We start from the raw sequence: 14,856 nt of genomic DNA, 5'->3' as shown, positions 1-14,856 counted from the left end.
AGTTGACATCTAAATACAACGTATGTTCAACAATCTAATTAGCTAAAAAGGACATTATAGCTGAGCTCAGTGGCTCATGCTTGTAATCCCAGCACTTCAGGAGGTCAAGGCAGGCAGATCACCTAAGGTCAGGAGTTCGAGACCAGCCTGGCCAACATGATGAAACCATTTCTAGTAGAAATACAAAATTAGCCAGACGTGGTGGCATATGCCTGTAATCTCAGCTACTCGGAACGCTGAGGCAGAAGAATTGCTTGAACACATGAGGCAGAGGTTGCAATGAGCTGAGATCGCGCCACGGCACTCCATCCTGGGCAACAGAGCAAGACTCTGTCTCCAAAAAAAAAGGCCTTATGAGGACCATTGAAAAAATATAAATATGGTCTGTAGATTTTCTAATTTTTTATAATTGTTGTATAATTATGTAAAAGATCCTTGTTTTTGTTCTTAAAAAAAAAAAAAAAAAAAAAAAAACACCCGGCAGGATGCAATGGCTCACACCTGTAATCCCAACACTTTGAGAGGCTGAGGCGGGCAGGTCATGAGGTCAGGAGTTCGAGACCAGCCTGGCCAACACATTGAAACCCTATCTCTACTAAAAATACAAAAATTAGCCAGGCATGATGGTGCACGCCTGTAATCCCAGCAACTCGGGAGGCTGAGACAGGAGAATCGCTTGAACCACGGAGGCGGAGGTGAAGGCTGTGGTGAGCCGAAATTGCGCCACTGCACTCCAGCCTGGGCAACAGAGCAAGATACCGCCTCAAAAAAAATAAATAAATAAAAAATACACACTGAAGTACTGAGGAGTAAAGAAGCACCTTGTTCACAACTACTTGTCAAATGTCTGGGGATAAACTACATGAAAAAGGAGAGAAGAGAATACAGAAAATGTGATACAAATGTTTAACATCTGAGGAATCTGGAAGAAAGGCATTCAGTAATTATTCATACTCCTATTTAAACTCTTCTGCAAGTCTCACAATGTTGTTGTTTTTTTTTTAAAATTGAGGTTCACGGTCAGGTAAGGTGGCTCACGCCTATAATCCTGACAGTTTGGAAGGCTGAAGTGGGCAGATAACTTGAGGTCAGGAATTTGCCAATTCTGACCAATTCCTGAGGTCAGGAAATGTGCCACCAATTCCTGACCTCAAGTGACCTGCCCACCTCAGCCTTCTAACCTGGCCAACATGGTAAAACCCCCTCTCTACAAAAATACAAAAATTAGCCAGGTGTGGTGGCACACACCCATATTCCCAGCTACTCAGGAGGCTGAGGCAGGAGGATCTCTTGAACACAGAAGGCAGAGGTTGCAGCAAGCCAAGAGCAAGCCACTGCACTCCAGCCTGGACAACAGAGTCAGACTCCATCTCAAAAAAAAAAAAAAAAAAAAAAATTGAGGTTGAAAGAGAATTAAGTTACTCATCTAATTAGTAAGTGCTAGACCCAGGACAAAAATCCTGGTTTATACACACTCAAAAGAACTCTCTTTCATCATGCAACCTAAATAAGGTTATCTCAGAACACCTCTAACATTGGACATTTAAAATTGAATAATTAACATGTTACCAGCAGGGAATGCTGGCTCACGCCTGTAATCCTAGCACTTTTGGAGGCCGAGGTGGGCAGATCATCTGAGGTCGGGAGTTCGAGACCAACCTGACCAACATGGGGAAACCCCATCTCTACTAAAAATACAAAAACCAGCCAGGCGTGGTGGTACATGCCTGTAATCCCAGCTATTCGGGAGGCTAGGCAGGAGAATTGCTTGAACTCAGGAGGCGGAGGTTGTGGTGAGCTGAGAACACGTCATTGCACTCCAGCCTAGGCAACAAGTGCAAAACTTCATTTAAAAAACAATACAAAAAAAAAAAAGACCATTCATTAAGCAAACTTTTTCCTAAGTAAATTCAACTATAAAAGGAGGACCTAGCCTAAAACTTCCAAATTTCTCCATCAGTGGACTGGATCAGTTTGTGAATAAATGCCTATCAGAGTAAGTATATTTAGGATCAAGCACTGAGTAGCAAAGATATCTGTCTGTTAATATCAGCAAAATACTGCACTAACTTCATACTGAAAAATGTAATGCAACAGTTAAGTCTCCTCGCTATGTCCCTTAACATCAACAGGGCACTTGGGTATAAATGAGTGATTATAAGAAGCACTTTTAATTAACTATCAAAGTATAGTCACATCAATCTGCAATTAAGATAAACTGGATATAGTTTACTTACTTGCATATTACCTCTGAAAAAGGGTTTAGTCAATCTAGTCAGTAACATGTATATAATGCTTAATTTTGCACCAGGTACTGAGCTTAGCATTTGACTTATCTCACTTCACTCAAAATAATAATATAACCAAATTGAGGAGAGGGCAGTATTTAATATTAAAAAATTTATTCAAATAGATTTTTTTTTTTTTTTTTTTTTTTTGAGAGAGAGTCTCGCTCTGTGGCCCAGGCTGGAATGCAGTGGCACGATCTTGGCTAACTACAACTTCCACCACCAAGTTCAAGCAATTCTCCCTGCCTCAGCCTCCCGAGTAGCTGTCATTACAGGCACCTGCCACCACACCCAGCTAATTTTTTCATTTTTATTTTTTAGTAGACAGAATTTCACCATGTTGGCTAGGCTGGTCTCAAACTCCTGACCTCATGTAATCTGTCCACCTTGGCCTACCAAAGTGCTAGGATTACAGAAGTGACCCACTGCACTTGGCCTCAAATGGATCTTGATCATTAAAAGCCATTCCAAGATTCAAGCACTGTTCCTTCTGCTTGAAAGAAAAGGTGGGTTTTTGGGTTTTTTTGAGCCAAGGTCTCACTCTGTGACCCAGGCTGGAGTACAGTAGCACCATCATAAGCAATCCTCCCACCTCAGCCTCCCCAAATAGCTGGAACTACAAATGGCAGCCACCATGCCTAGCTAATTTCTAAATTTTCTGTAGAGACAAGGTCTCACTATGTTGCCCAGGCTGCTCTTAACTCCTGGGCTCAAGCAATTCTCTTGCCTCAGCCTCTCAAAGGCATGAGCCACTATGCCCAGCAAGAGCAGCTTTTAAAAATCTGTTGTAATTCAGATATTTTACTACTTCAGACTATTAGTTCTCCATCTACCTTGGATTTTCATATTTCATTCCAAGGATACAATTAATAGAAGGGAGAAGAGAGAGAGGAGATGATGAAGCAGTGGGGAAGGAGGAGGAAGGGAAGCAGAGGAAGGCAAGGGGGAGAGGAAGAAGAGGAGTAGGAGGAGAAGGAGGAGGTGATGGCAGTGGCAGCCTAGTGGCTAAGAGGTACCTGGAAAAGGTTAGGATTAAATAGTCGTCATGAAACAACATCCAATTGTACCTGTATCAAGTACAATGCCTCTTTCCTTACTATTCTTCATTACCTACTTTTATTTATTTATTTATTTATTTATTTATTTATTTATAGGAAGGAGTCTTGCTCTGTCTCCCAGGCTGAAGTGCAGTGCGTCGCCTTGGAACACTGCAACCTCCACCTCCCGGGTTCCAACTATCCTCCTGCCTTAGACCCCGAGTAACTGGGATTACAGGTGCACGCCACCACATCCATCTAATTTTTGTATTTTCTTAGTAGAGTTGGGGTTTCACGATGTTGGCCATGCTGGTCTCAAACTCCTGACCTCAAGTAATTCAAAATCCTGACCTCAAGTGATCCGCCAGCCTCAGCCTCCCAAAGTGCAGGGATTACAGGCGTGAGCCACCACACCGGCCATTACCTACTTTTTAAACACAGGGTCCAAAATCCTGAATTTTCCAACAAAGAAAAACATTAAAATCATAAGATCTACCTTAATATTCTTAATTCTAAACAAGGCAAACAAAAGTTCCACAAAAACTTACCTGTACCACTTGTTTCTGTGGTTGCATTGATTGTGCTGCTGAAATCTGTGGTTTTTCCCGAGCACCTTGACAATGGTCACTGCTCATTGAAGTCATCATATACAGTATATACAAAATAATGTATGTACAAAATAGAAAATCTGCAAAAAAGTAGGGATAGTAAGCAAAACAATCACAGTAAAAGACAAGTGTGTACTTCAAGAAAACAAGGACACATAGAATAAAAAAATAAAAGCTCTCTGGAATACAAATTCTTAAGAAGCAGTCCTTGAGGATTTTACATTTTGCTGGTATCTGTTAAACCAATTTGACTAATGCAATCTAAAATATGGTAAGCCAGGCACGTTGGCTCATGCCTGTGATCCCAGCACTTTGGGAGGCTGAGGCGGGCAGATCACGAGGTCAGAAGATCAAGACCATCCTGGCTAACACGGCAAAATCCCGTCTCTAATAAAAATACAAAAAAAATTAGTCGGGTGTGGTGGCACGAGCCTGTAGTCCCAGCTACTCAGGAGGCTGAGGCAGGAGAATTGCTTGAACCTGGGAGGCGGAGGTTGCAGTGAGCCGAGATCACGCCACTGCACCCTGGGTGACAGAGCAAGACTGTCTCTAAAATAAAATAAAATTTTAAAAAGTCTATGGTTTATGATCTTAGCAATTCTAAACAAAAATCTCAAGTACCACCTGTTTGAATGAGCAACCATTTTATCACTATATGTAGTTACTGTACATGTAATGCTATCTGCCTCATACTACTTGCAGTTGGTACTTGAACCCCAAAACAACATTGCATCCAGCCAAGATTTTACCTGCCAATAACCCAATTTAAAATGTGTCAAGAGACAAGCTATACCTAAAAGCAAAATTCAACTGTAAATAATAAATGTCAGGCCAGGCACAGTGGCTCACCCCCTATAATTCCAGCACTCTGGGAGGCCTAACATGGTGAAACCCCATCTCTACTAAAAATACAAAAAATTAGCCAGATGTGATGGCACGCTCCTGTGATCCCAGCTGCGCAGGAGGCTAAGGCAGGAGAACCGCTTGAACCAGGGAGGCAGAGGTTGCAGCGTGCCGGGATCGTGCCATTGCACTCTAGCCTGGGTGACAGAGTAAGACTGTCTCAAAAAATAAATAAATAAAATATTTTTTTAAATTGTGCATATAATAATTTTCTTTGATTTGTTGAACAAATATTTATTGACTAGCGACTAAGTGTCAAGCACACAATTAAGTATGTCATCAAAACATAATTCTAAGCTGGGCACAGTGGCATGCACCTGCAGTCAGCTATTTTGAGGCTGATGTGGGAAAACTGCTTGGGCTCAGGAGTTTGAGACCAGCCCACAAAACACTGCAAGACCAACTCCACCTCAATTTAAAAAAAAAAAAAAAAAGATTATAACAATAAGATTCCTACTTCTTACCCTTTAGGAGTAAGGTTTCTTTTTTTGACAGAAGAGTGGGTTTTTTTTTTTTTCAGTAAAGAACAGGAAACCTGCTAGGCAAATTCTAAAAGAGCGATAACATTGTAATTGTTTTTTTAATTTTAAAAACACAGAAAGTATTAGCTAGGATGTACAAAAACTACAACCCTTGTGCACTGCTGATGGGAATATAAAATGGTGCAGCCACCATGAAAAGTATGGTGGTTCCTTAAAAATATCAAAAACAGAATTACCATATGATCCAGTAATTCCACTTCTGGGTAGGCACCAAAAACACTTCAAAGCAGGGTCTCCAAGAGATACTTGGTATTTCCATGTTCAAAGTGCCATTATTCATAATAGCCAAAACGTGGAAGATTCCTAAGTGTCCATCAATGAATGATGGATAAGCAAAATGTGACATATACACACAATGGAAAATTTTTCAGCCTTAAGAAGGGAAGAGCCGGGTGCAGTGGCTCACGCCTATAATCCTGGCACTTTGGGAGGCCGAGATGGGTGGATCACGAGGTCAAGAGATCGAGACCATCCTGGTCAACAAGGTGAAACCCTGTCTCTACTAAAAATACAAAAATTAGCTGGGCATGGGGGCGCGTGCCTGTAGTCCCAGCTACTCGGGAGGCTGAGGCAGGAGAATTGCTTGAACCCAGGAGGCGGAGGTTGCGGTGAGCCGAGATCGCACCATTGCACTCCAGCCTGGGTAACAAGAGCGAAACTCTGTCTCAAAAAAAAAAAGAGAAGGGAAGAGATTCTAACACATGCTACCACATGGATGCACCTCAAAGACATTAATGCTAAGTGAAATAAACCAGTCCAAAAAGGACAAATAAGGCCGGGGCACAGTGGCTCACACCTGTAATCTCAGCACTTTGGAGGCTGAGGCAGGCAGATCACGAGGTAAGGTGTTCAAGACCAGCCTAGCCAACATGGTGAAACCCTGTCTCTACTAAAAATATAAAAATTAGCCAAGCACGGTGGCACGCACCTGTAATCCCAGCTACTCAGGAACCTAAAGCAGGAGAACTGCTTGAACCCAGGAGGTGGATGCTGTAGTGAGCCAAGGTAGCGCCACTGCACTCCAGCCTGGGCGACAAGAGTGAGACTCCCAATCCAGTGGGGAGGTGGGGAGGGGAGGGACAAATACTCTATGACTCTACTTATACAAGTTACTTAGAATAGTCAAATTCATAGAAACAAGCAGAATGGTAGGTACCAGGGGCTGGGGGTAGAGGAAGAATGGGGAGTTACTATGTCACGGGTGTAAGTTTGTTTGGGAGGATAAAAAAGTGCAGAAGATGGATGGCCGTGATGGTTGTACAACAATAATTTTGCTATTTGTAAATGTACTTAATGCCACAGAACTATACACTTAATAATGATTACAATGATAAACTTTATGTTATGTACATTTTACCCCCCCACCCACCCGACCCCAACACACAGAAAAACATGTTAACAATGCCTTAAAAGTTAAATTTCCAACATGGAATTCTCCACACAGGAAATATACTCATCAATCAGAAACAAACTGTTTTCCTGTATGCAAACAATTCCTCTCTCGGGAAGCTCCTAGAACCAAAAACAAAAATAAATGTGCAATCCAATCAAGAAGCTATGCACAATTGACACTATCAACTGCCTACAGAAATCCATTCACAACATACTATTTCTCCCTTGCCGTCCTCTTGTAAAAAGGACACAAAGTTTAATACTCAATTTCTTAGCCTCTCTTCAGGCTTGGGATGGCCACAGGTCACACTTCTAGAAATTCATCTGAATATTCACAGCACTTTTATTCAAGTCCCCAATATTAGAAATAACCGAAATGTACTTCAACAGCTGGACAGATAAAGTGCAGCACATCCATACAATGGAATATTACTTAGCAATAAAAAGGTAACAGCTACTGATGAAGACAACAACCTGGATGAATCCCAAATGTATTATGCTATGTGAAAAAAGCCAGACTCAAAATCTGCATTATGTATGATTCCATTTTTATGGCATTCTGGAAAAGACAAAACTATAGAGATAAAAAATAGATTAAGTGGTTGCGAGGGACCAGGAGGTAACAAAGAAATCCAAAGAGAAAGAATTTTTCCAAAAGATGATGAAAAGTTCAAGATTATAGGAGGCCTACAGAACAACCAAATCTAACTGACACAGGACAAAGGAGGGGAACCAAAGAAACGTCTCCAAGAAAAAGCTGAAGATGATGTGTTCAACCACCCAAAAAAGTTAATGTGTACATATGAAAGGAAGTATTAGAAGTACATAGAAATTGGCCAGGCTCGGTGGGTCACGTCTGTAACCCCGGCAATTTGGGAGGCCACAGTGGATAGATGACCTGAGGGCAGGAGTTCAAGATCGGCCTGATCAATATGGTGAAACTCTATCTCTACTAAAAATATAAAAATTAGCTGGGATTGATGGCACATGCCTGTAATCCTGTTATTGTGGAGGCTGAGGCACGAGAATCACTTGAGTCCAGGAGTCGAAGGTTTCAGTAAGCCAAGATCATGCCGCTGCACTCCAGCCTGGGTGACAGAGCAAGACTCTGTCTCAAAAAGAAAAATAAAAAAGAAAAAAAAAAAAGACCAGGCTGGAGTGCAGTGGTGCGATCTTGGCTCACTGCAACATCCACCTCCCAGGCTTAAGTGATCCACCTCAGCCTCTCAAGCAGCTGGGACTACAAGTGTGCCACCACCATGTCCAGCTAATTTTTCTATTTTTTTTTTAAGAGAGACAGGGTTTCACCATGATGCCCAGCCTGGTCACAAACTTCTGAGTTTAAGTGATCCACCCAAAGTGCCGAGATTACAGGCGTGAGCCACTGCACCGGGCCTATCCTTTGAGTTTTACAGTACTTTTACAATTTATATTTTAGCTAATCTATTCTCTATTTCTTCTTCTTTTTTTAGATGGAATTTCACTCTTGTTGACCTGGCTGGAGTGCAATGGCACACCACAACCTCCACCTCCCGGATTCAAGCGATTCTCCTACCTTAGTTAACCTCCTAAGTAACTGGGATTACAGGCATGGGCCACCACACCCAGCTCATTTTGTATTTTTAGTGCAAACAGGGTTTCTCCACGTTGGGCATGTTGGTCAGGCTGCTCTTAAACTCCCAATCTCAGGATATCTGCCCACCTCAGCTTCCCAACATGCCGGGATAATAGGCATGACATACTGTGCCGGCCTCTGTATTTCTTCTTTATCTGACTTGCTTTCCTAACCTTAATATTATAAACAATACCAGAAACTCATTTTGTTCTCTTCACTCAGAAGTTGCCAATGTAAGACATATTTGATAAATCAATTGAATTGACATGCTTAAGAAGCTGGTAGGCCAGGCATGGTGGCTCACTCCTACAATCCCAGCATTTTGGGAGCCCAAGGCAGGAGGATCATTTGAGGACTGGAATTCGAGACCAACCTGGGCGATACAAGAAGATTCCATCTCTTTTTTAATTGTTTAATATATAATTTTTTAATGAAATAAAAGGAACTGGTAACTTTTAGAAATTAAGACTGACTGGCTGGCCGGACATGGTGGCTCATGCCTATAATCCCAGCACTGAGGCTGAAGCAAGTGGATCACAAGGTCAGGAGTTCAAGACCAGCCTGGCCAAGATGGTGAAACCCTATCTCTACTGAAATACAAAAATTATCCGGGCGCGGTGGCAGGTGCCTGTAATCCCAGCTATTCTGGGGGCTGAGGCAGGAGAATCACTTGAAGGGGGGCGGGGCCAGAGGTTGCAATGAGCCAAGATTGCACCACTGTACTCCAGCCTGGGCAACAGAGTGAGACTCCATCTCAAAAAAAAAAAAAAAAAGACTGACTAGCCAGGCAAGAGAGTTCATACCTGAAATCCAAACACTTTGGGAAGCCAAGGCACATGTACTGCTTGAGCCCAGGAGTTCAAGACCTGCATGGGCAACATGGCAAGACCCCATCTGTACAAAAATACAAAAATTAGCCAGGCATGGCAGCATGCACCCGTAATTCCAGCTACTCTTGGCTGAGATGGGAGGATGGCTTCAGCCCAGGAGGTTGAGGGGGCAGTGAGCTGTGCTCACACCACTGCACTCCAGCCGGGGTGACAGAGCAAGACCCTGTCTCAAAAAAACTAAAATACTTAAAAACAACAACAATAACACTGGCCGGGCACAGTGGCTCATGCCTGTAATCCTAGCACTTTGGGAGGCTGAGGTGGGGGATCACGAGGTCAAGAGTTCAAGACCAGCCTGGCCAATATGGTAAAACCCTGTCTCTACTAAAAATACAAAAATTAGCCAGGCGTGGTGGCAGGCGCCTGTAATCCCAGCTACTCAGGGGGCTGAGGCAGGAGAATTGCTTGAACCTGGGAGGCAGAGGTTGCAGTGGGCTGAGATTGTCCCACTGCCTCGGCAACAGAGAAAGACTTCATCTCAGAAAAAAAAAAACCTAAGAGTTAAACACCCATATTTATTAGTCTAGGCCTACACAGAGTCAGGATCATCAATTAATATTACTGGCTTCCACCTCCACATCTGTCCCACTGGAAGGTCTTCACTGCAATAACACACATGGAGCTATCATCTCCTATGATAATAATGTAGAACCAATTATTATTATTATTATTTTGGAGACAGAGTCTCACTCCGTCACCCAGGCTGGAATACAATGAATGGTGCAATCTCAGCTCACTGCAACCTCCACGTCCCAGATTCAAGCGATTCTCCTGCCTCAGCCACCTAGCTGAGACTACAGGCACGTGCCATGCCCGGGTAATTTTTTGTATTTTTAGTAGAGATGGGGTTTCACCATGTTGGCCAGGCTGGTCTCAAACTCCCAACCTCAGGTGATCCACCAGCCTCGGCCTCCCAAAAGGCTCGGATTACAAGAGTGAGCCACCATGCTGGTCCAGAGCCAATGATTTTAATAATACATGGAATTCTGTTTTCTAGAACAGTCAGTTATAGACATCCAAAAACAAGCATTCCCATGACATGGAGCGATATTCCACTATTTGTAAATCTTACACATTTCAGGTTAATAAAATGACATTATAACATTTCCACATATTTTGGAGCTGTGCATCATAAAATTAAAATAGAGGAGACTAACCATAAGTCATACTAATTCAGGCACCAAAGAAAATTGTGTCCCTGAAACCTATTTTAGCTAGACAAAGTCTGACAAGCATTTTTCTGTGTTAGCTGCAATAATATTAACTTATTTTTTCAACAGCTTTATTAACTGGATTGCTAAATAAAGGCCACAGACATATTATTGTACTGCCTTTTACATTGTAACAACCACCAATTAACTAGAATTTCTCACAGGTTCAATACACTGGTTTAAAACTTTTTACTGTATTTGACTCTGCCTCTCCACTCAGTATGAATACACATTTTGTATCTTTTTTTAGTTTTAAAACTTCAGAATTTTGTTGGTTTGGGTTTATCATTTTGGTTGTATTATAGAGAACAAGGTTAATTATTTTGCCGTGATTCTATTTATTTTTAGAGCGTTTTCTCAGATATGAATAAATGCACATAAATACACTGTTTTAAAACTGTAATGAATTTACATAAATGTAAGCCATATTTGTATCTGAGAAACAATCCATTTGATTATTTTTAAAATCACCTTCAGGCCAGGCGCGGTGGCTCATGCCTGTGATCCCAACACTTTGGGAGGCTGAGGCAGGCAGATCACCCAAGGTTGGTGGATCACCTGAGATCAGGAGTTCAAAACTAGCCTGGCCAACATGGTGAAAGCCCACCTCTACTAAAAATTCAAAAATTAGCCTGGCATGGTGGTGCATCTCAGTAGTTCCAAATACTTGGGATGCTGAGGTGGAAGAATTGCTTGAACCTGCGAGGAGGTGGTTGCAATGAGCCAAGATCCTGCCACTGCACTCCAGCCTGGGCAAAGGAGCAAGACTCCATCTAAAAAAATAAAAATAAATCACCTTCAGCACTAATACTCTGTAATTCCATCTTAACTATCTAAAGTGAAGCATCCAAGCTGGGCACAATGGTGTGCACCTGTATAGTCACAGCTACTGAGGAGGATGAGGCAGGAAGATCACTTGAACCCACAGTTCAAGTCCAGGCTAGGCAGCACAGCAAGACCTTATCTTTTTTTTTTTCTTTTTTTTCAAGACAGAGTCTCACTCTGTTGCCTGGGCTGGAGTGCAAGGCCAAGATCTAGGCCCAGCAACCTTCGCCTCCCAGGTTAAAGTGATTTTCCTGCGTCAGCCACCCAAGTAGCTGGGACTACAGGCATGCGTCACCACTCCCAGCTAATTTTTTTGTATTTTTAGTAGAGACGGTATTTCACCATGCTGGCCAGGCTGGTCTTGAACTCTTGACCTCAAGTGATCCACAGGCCTCAGCCTCCAAAATGCTGGGATTACAGGTGTGAGCCATCATGCTCTGCCCCCATCTCTTTAAATAAATATATTTTAAGAAAAGAGGCCGGGTGTGGTGGCTCACACCTGTAATCCCAGCACTTTGGGAGGCCAAAAGAAAAATAAGAATAAAATCAAAAGCTGACTGGTTTAGTGGTGTTACTACAGTAAAACCTTTTTAAGAAGTCAGTAGTTTACTCATAGATTTCCAGTTCTGTTAACTGGTACATCTGATCTTTTTCCTATTTATTCTTCAGTGACAACATTTATGAAAATAATCGGCCAGGTGTGGTGGCTCATGCCTGTAATCCCAGCACTTTGGGAGGCCAAAGCAGGCAGATCATGAGGTCAGGAGCGCAACACCAGCCTGGCCAACATGGTGAAATCCTAAAAATACAAAAATTAACTGGGAGTGGTGGCAGGCACCTGTAATCCCAGCTACTCAGGAGGCTAAGGCAGGAGAATGGTTTGAAACCCAGGGGGTGGAAGTTGCAGTGAGCCAAGATCCTGCCTCTGCACTTCCAGCCTGGGCAACAAGGCGAGACTCCGTATTAAAAAAAAAAAAGAAAAACAAAAACAAAATACTCTAGGTGAAATAACAAAATGAGACTTTCTCCTTAAAGGAGTGCCATCTGGTGACGAAAATCGGCATGTACAAAAGGAATATACTCAACCCATGTTCAACGGACATGAATATTTGGATTTACAGAATAATGACTTTTAATCTTTATAGCCTATTATAACCAAACATTTTGGTATATGTACATGAATTCTCACTTCTCAAGGAAGAAAACTGTAACTCCTTATTATAACAAAAACTATTAAAATGTTACTGGTCCATGTTCACAGTATCAACATTAAGACTGTATCTCCTTCCGGCCGGGCGCAGTGGCTCACACCTGTAATCCTAGCACTTTGGGAGGCCAAGGTGGGTGGATCACTTGAGGTCAGGAGTTCAAGACCAGCCTGGCCATCATGGTGAAACTCCATATTTAAAAAAAGAAAAAAAAAAAAAAAGACTGTATCTCCTTCCAATCATCAATTCTTAATATAAAATTTTCCATAATGACTATCTAATTAGGCTATAAATAATGGCCCCAGTTGCATGGCTAAACCAGAGTTAATTGCTTTGTGAAACATGAAAACTACAGGGCTTAAATATTGTTTAGAAATAGTTTTTAATTAAGGCTTACTGCTCTGGGTTATATATTCATAAATTGTTACTACAAAGACCTCTAGCTTAAAAATAGCAAATACATTCTTCGAAAAATAAAAATAATGATAAGGGCCTCAGGACATGCAAGAATGCATGCTTAAATACATTCAGATTAGCTTGTCTTCTGTCAATTGTGTCTCTCCATACTATCACTGAAATGTCACAATAACCAAATTCTTATTCATAAAAAATGTCTTAATATTGAAGATGTTCGGCAAAAAAATTTCCAGAGATGAAACAGGTTTTGCAGAGCAAGCACAGGGGATGGGGGGATGTGACTGAAATCTTCTGGAAAAACAGGGCTCAGAAAATATAACTTTTAATAGGATGCATGATTCAACAGACAAATCTCCTTATATTAATTTTACATTAAACATCTGATAAGGCCAGGAGTGGTGGCTCATGCTTGTAATCCCAGCACTTTGGGAGGCTGAGGTGGGTGGATCACTTGAGGTCAGGAGTTCAAGACCAGCCTGGCCAACATGGTGAAACCCTGTCTCTATTAATACTACAAAAATTAGCTGGGTGTGGTAGCACGTGCCTGTAATCCCAGCTACTTGGGAGGCCAAGATAGGAGAATTACTTGAACCCGGGAGGCAGAGGTTGGTTGCAGGGAACTGATATCGCACCCCTACACTCCAACCTGGGTGACGGAGCAAGACAAGACTCTGTCTCAAAAAAAAAAAAAAAAAAAAAAAAAAAAAACTTCTGATAATTGTGAATCCATTAATCAAGGTACAATCATAAGTTACCAAAATATTCTTCAAGACCCTTAAAAATTGTTACCACTACTGAACTGTAAAAATGACTAAGACATGGAAACTAGACTGTAAAAATCAACATCTTCAATAACATACTGTTATGAGGAAATTCTATGTCCTCCTTTTCTGGGAAATAGAGCTGTGTGCAGTAAACAGGAATGCTTCTACAACAAGTACCCAGTTGCCAGACCATAGGAATTCAGTGTACACTTGTGTTCTATCCTCTATCACTTTCCACCCCCAAGAGTTCCACTACACTGGAACGGCTTCCAAGAGAATTCTCAGAATAGAAACAGACAAGAGCAAAAGATTCTAAAAATAATCCAGTAAAAACTCAAACATACATATCTCAGGTTCTTGAGGGGCAGGAAGTACCAGGTTTACTTCAATCTATCCAACCAAATTTTGAACCCCGTATTCATCTCACCTCATTCAAAGTGAATTAAAGATGTGATACATTTTACGCAGGTAAAGAACTACTGCTACATTTTTAACTTCTTTAGAAAAAAAACAGGAAAATACAGTATAAAGCTTCCTATTAACAGATTAAAGTGAAAAAATTATCTAAATATAATGAGAAAAGAAAGTCTCCTACAGAATAAACCAACTTGATTAAACTACAAAGAGATTCTCCATACAAGAAATATTTTTAGAAAAAAGATTTAACTCCCTAAAAAGTTTTGTTTTTTGGGTGTTTTTTGTTTTTTTGGGTAGAGACAGGGTTTCCCCATATTTGCCTGGGCTGGTCTCAAACTCCTGGGCTCAGGTGATCCTCCTACCTTGGCCTCCCAAAGTACTGGGATAACAGGCATGAGCCACCATGCCCTGCCTAACTGCTATTGTTTTGAAGGACTGTTTTGAAGATAAGATTCCACAGTCAAACAGCCACATTTTCAAGTGATCTCAATACAGACTTAACTGAAAATGTCTGACTTAACAACCACCAGCATTTCTGTTAAAGCTTATATAAGCACAAATCCATCCAACTTTAAGGCATACAAAAAACACTGTCAGGTAAAACTTTTCTAAAAAGTATGTAATATGCACTAAATGAAAAGCAAGAACATATTTTATCATTCTGAAAAGTTAAAGAACACTTGCTGACAACATACTGAGAAGAGGGAAGATTTCAATAGCCATTTAATAAAATTTTGAA

The 14,856-nt window shown here is 41.4% G+C and overlaps 1 protein-coding gene and 1 pseudogene across 4 annotated transcripts in view; both read right to left on the bottom strand.

Annotated features, from left to right (window-relative positions):
• The window catches only part of UBAP2 (ubiquitin associated protein 2), a 164,280-nt gene that overhangs the window by 105,361 nt on the left and 44,063 nt on the right, over positions 1–14,856 (bottom strand). For all 4 annotated transcript variants that reach the window (XM_064380566.1, XM_021671541.2, XM_064380571.1 and 1 more), the window contains exon 2: positions 3,874–4,013. In XM_064380566.1, coding sequence (XP_064236636.1) covers positions 3,874–4,013 — 140 coding nt within the window. The remainder of the gene's footprint in view (positions 1–3,873; positions 4,014–14,856) is intronic.
• LOC135277394 (U7 small nuclear RNA) lies at positions 5,336–5,405 on the bottom strand (annotated as a pseudogene).

Source organism: Aotus nancymaae, unplaced genomic scaffold (genome assembly GCF_030222135.1).
Source record: "Aotus nancymaae isolate 86718 unplaced genomic scaffold, 86718_ANA_hifiasm-v0.15.2.pri h1tg000003l, whole genome shotgun sequence".
NCBI lineage: Eukaryota > Metazoa > Chordata > Mammalia > Primates > Aotidae > Aotus > Aotus nancymaae.
This window is presented reverse-complemented; position numbering and strand designations above follow the sequence as displayed.